This window comes from Eucalyptus grandis, chromosome 2 (genome assembly GCF_016545825.1).
Source record: "Eucalyptus grandis isolate ANBG69807.140 chromosome 2, ASM1654582v1, whole genome shotgun sequence".
Lineage (NCBI taxonomy): Eukaryota > Viridiplantae > Streptophyta > Magnoliopsida > Myrtales > Myrtaceae > Eucalyptus > Eucalyptus grandis.
The window spans coordinates 51,697,408-51,702,067 of record NC_052613.1 but is presented as its reverse complement, the minus strand read 5'-3'; the positions used below and the strand labels follow the sequence as shown (position 1 = coordinate 51,702,067).

Below are 4,660 nucleotides of genomic sequence, written 5' to 3'. Positions count from 1 at the left end.
CCACAGATTAGACACCGATGCTGAAGAAGAGAAATAAATTCTGATCTGATGATGTCAATTGAAGGGAAAACAAGTGCCGTTTGCCTTCTTGTTCTTTTTGTCTTTTGGAGAGAGAACGCGCACGGGAGAAAAGCGTACGTACGTCTGTTTTTTCCAACCAGTGTCTTCTCTTCTCTCTCTCTCCTCCCTTTATACCTTCCCCTTCCACGGGCCCTATTCCCGTGGGCCGGGCCTTTTGGGCCCAGCATGGGCGGACGGGCCTTAAGCCCATCTCATAAATCCATCATAGAACTTAAACCATAAGTTGCGAATTGGTAAGGGCTTGGGAGAGCTCGAGCTAAGTCTAGGCTTAGCAATCCATTAGCCGAACCCTTAGGTGGTCCAACCCGCTTCGGGGAGGTCGCGGCAATTATAAAAATTTTGTTGAGCTTCTACTTGCTATTAATAATTTGAAGATAAAATTAAAAAGGATTGTGTGGTGGTTACATTCTGGGTGTCACAAGTAGTCCTTTCCTTTCCTAATCCCTGGAAGTACGCACACATCCTCGAGATTTCAATTATCATGTAGAAGTGATTAATTAGGTTACTCACAATGGCATCTTATCATTATGACTTTAACCCAAATTCATGACTAGCTAGCTGGTTACACGGTGCATGCACAGATATGGAGGTCATGTGGAGAATCTCTTCTACATGTGAAATCACAGTTTCCCATCTTGAAAATTTATCAAATTACCTCACAACTTGATTAATTAACCAAGGCTTGTCCAATCTGAGGTATAGATGGATGCCCTTTTCTTGTCTAATCACATTATTAGGGGAGAGTTGTCCTTTACGATATTGGCAAATTGCGTTAAGCCACTTGTTTTTAATGACCAAGACCTGTCCTGTCTTGAGGCATAGATGGATGCTCCTCTTTAATCAAGTTTTTATTAAGTGGATTAATATAACTTACTACCTAAGAGTTTCTGTCTCTAGCTAATTCTTAAGTGTTTTTTTCTATTATATTCCATCCTTTCGTCAATTATGTCGGCTTTCCCATTACCTTCCTTTGTTTTGTGCTCAAACGCCATACTAATGACAAGTGCATCTCCAATCGGTGGGATCTTTCGGGAGGAAATCTATCTGCCTTTAACTTCTATTTATGACTTCCCCTTCAAAATTTGAAATATTTATCTATGTGTGTGCATTATAAGTGATATCCGTATGTCTAACTTTCCAATAAGAAGACTGGGCAAGAGGAAATCATGACCACAAAAGAGTGAAGGGTGTGCTTAAGTGATCACCGTAATTATATCCCTCACTTAAGCCTTGGGTTCAAATCACCGTTTTTTCTTTTAAATCAAAAAGGAGTAATTGAAGCATCATTTGTAATATGGATGTGCTAAATAAAACTTATGTAAGTATAAGCCTAGGTGTCAATAGTAATTACTTGATGTGTAGAGGATAAGGAAATTGCCACAACTAATAAATATTAAATAATTTCTGAAAGAGTCACGGACGGTTGTAAGGCGAATTTTATATATATGTAGATTTGTTTGATAATCAAAGGGAAAGCAGATAATATTCACTATGATGCCTGTCAATTGCAAGTCGAACTAGAAAACACTATTAAGTTGTATTTCTTTCGCTTGGTAGAGAACATTTGATATAAAATTTCATTTAACTGCAAGTTGAACTAACATTATAAGTTTTTTTTTCGTTCCCTCCATCCATTTGTCCTAGAGCACTCTCTCTCTCATCACTCCTATAAATGTCGTGCTCAATCAAACGAACCCTCCAACATTATCGGCATTCCCTCTTCCTAAAGAAATGAGTGAGATCAGCTTTAGCAAGATGTCTCTCTTCGCCCTCTTCCTCGTCCTGCTGTTTTCACTCCATGTTAGTTTTCTCAAGCTCTCTCGCCTCCCCTTCTACACACCATAATAATCACGGCTCATCCTATCTTCAAAGTTTGCATGCGTTAACATTTACAATTCTTTGTTCGTGTTTGTGTTCCTACGTATTTTGAAAAGAGACATGTGAAACAGGGACCATGAAGTGAAAAGACAAATAAAATACTTGAATATATAGGAGGTTCATGCTTACACTTATTTCTATAACGTAGTGTCAGTCTCAATTACTTGTCTAAATTAGACATGAAGTATTAATATAGAAAAAATGGACTGTATTATCATTCAGATTGTGGACATTAGTTTTAGGATTTGTCAGGAATATTTATCATGCTATCTATTTTATTTGTAAAAATTGATTTCATCCTTGTTATCTTACGGGTATAGTTTCTTGTTACTTTGCTTACAAACATTTGCATGTTTGCTACAGTTTCAATAATGTCCCATTTATACTGCAGGGATATTATACTCAATCTGTTTGGTATCCTACTGCAATTGAGTCGTAGCCTTGCTCTTTCATCCTAGCATGATAAAACTAGGTGAAACATCCTAGCTCGGTTGCGTCATTCTAACTTTTTAGTCACTCACCAATTTTCTCTTTCATCCCACTATGACTATAGGTTGTTTCCACCACGGCTGGAACCACCGACGCCGACTCCCTTGTCAGCGATGCCAACTCAATCCCTCCCAAGGAATACCTTGTCCATTACTGGAACGAACAAATCACCAACACCCTAGCCGTACCACCACTGCTTATATCCAAAGTGTCGCCCTTAACTACTGCAGAAACGGCCCTTTTTGCCCAGCTCGTTGCTAAAGATGCTCTATCCGACCACCTCCTATCTTTCTGCAAGGCAGCACGACTGCTTTGCTTCCCGGACTTATCATCCCATCAAGTTGGCAAGGACGCTCCTGTTTACTACAATGTCATTATTGGTGCCACAACACTGGCCGGTGGCATGAACGTGAACAAAGGCGTGGAGCCAGGGAAATACTTTCGGGAGTCGACGCTGAGGAGTGGGAATGTGATCCAGATGCCGGATCTTCATTCCAAAACTCCCGAAAGGTCGTTTTTGCCACGCAGTATTTCCTCTAGATTACCATTCTCGACCTCAAAGCTTGCCGAGCTGAAGCAAATCTTCCATGCTAGGGACGATTCGACTATGGAGAAGATACTGGTACGCACACTTAGCCTATGCGAGGAAGCACCGATACGAGGTGAGACCAAGCGATGTGTTAGTTCTGTTGAGGACATGATAGACTTTGCCACCTCAATACTAGGCCACGACATCAAGCTTCATTCCACGAAGAGCGACGAAGGGTCAAAGCATGATATCTTGATTGGACGAGTGAAAAGGATAGGTGGGAGTAAATTGAGTGCGCCTGTGGCATGTCACGATAGTCTATTTCCTTACATGGTTTATTACTGTCATGCGGTTCCAACACTCCGTGTTTACGAGGTAGATATACTGGATCCCGTGTCCAAGGCCAAGATCAACAACGGCGTCGCAGTCTGTCATATGGACACGTCGGCTTGGAATCCAAACCACGAGGCATTTCTTGCGCTCGGGTCGGGCCCTGGTCAGATCGAGGCCTGCCACTGGATCTATGGGAAATATGCGGTCTGGACTAGGGCTAATTAGTAATGGAAAAAAGTTGAAGTGTAGGCCAAATTGAATAATATAGGTTGGACCTAGAGGCCGAGAAAATTAACCGATAGCTCCATCGCAGGTCATCATTTGCTTGAAAGTATTATCTAATATGGTAACTGCTGTCTAATATACACGACTGTGATCGTGTGTGTAAATGTTATTATGGTTAGTAAATGTCAAGTGTTTGTGTGACTTTGATCTAGCATTTGTAATTATTGTGGTGTGCATGTGAAAAAGTTTGTCATGTGAAGTACTTACTTGACTCCATCTCCCAAACTGTAATATACCATCCTTAGATTTTTCTTCTTTTTTAAATTTGGCTTTCCATCTTATATCTCTACCATCAGCGCCTTGACATCAAAACAAATGGAATTAGAAGAGATTAATGGACATAGGGTGAAGCACCTCACTGATCAATATCGCTTGATTCGAGATGTGCAAATACCATTTGCTAATTATTTTCATTGAATTTGTAACACAGAGCTACTTCTAATCATTTTTGCAAATTTTTTCATGTCTAACATCAGCATAATTTGATAACTCAAGAAGAAGGCTATATCAATACACTTTTTGGTGAAACACTAGCCTCATTGTTTGCACTAGTCAATGTTTAGAGTTGAACTCATGTCGAGCGTTCTAATTATTCCACAAACAAGTGTTACTTTTTTTTTTATCACTAAATCAACTCTAATGGATTTTGATGTTATAACTTCCAATTGAAGAGTGTGTGAAGAGTGGGAATTAGAGAATCATAGTCTGCGTGCTCTATAATTTCTTGTCCGAGAATAATCCGATCAATCATTGCAAGAAAAGAATTATTGTGTGACAATAGATTCCCAATTATTCAATGGACATTAAATCCTCATACATGTGTAAGGTGACAATGAATAAAGAAAGGTCTAAGATGCGTGATGGTGATGGATCTGTATCTCTCCAAACATGTCCTATTCTGTGCAGTATGATCCGACATGTCTTGTCCCATAAAGCTTAATCCATTGAATTGTGAGCCACAAAATTCATAAGCATCTATGGGTTTATTGTCATCACTTTCAAAGATCCCAATTTGCCAGTTGGAGCACTTCTCTCCAAAAATTAGGATATATTGATATGAAATTG

The 4,660-nt window shown here is 39.7% G+C and overlaps 1 protein-coding gene across 1 annotated transcript; it reads left to right on the top strand.

The window, feature by feature from the left end:
- The first annotated feature begins 1,787 nt into the window (after positions 1-1,787).
- LOC104435629 (polygalacturonase-1 non-catalytic subunit beta-like) lies at positions 1,788-3,759 on the top strand. Its single transcript, XM_010048339.3, has 2 exons — positions 1,788-1,881; positions 2,513-3,759. The coding sequence occupies exons 1-2, from the start codon at positions 1,813-1,815 to the stop codon at positions 3,533-3,535; spliced, it is 1,092 nt and encodes a 363-aa protein (XP_010046641.2). The 5' UTR covers positions 1,788-1,812; the 3' UTR covers positions 3,536-3,759.
- The last annotated feature ends 901 nt before the right edge of the window (positions 3,760-4,660 follow it).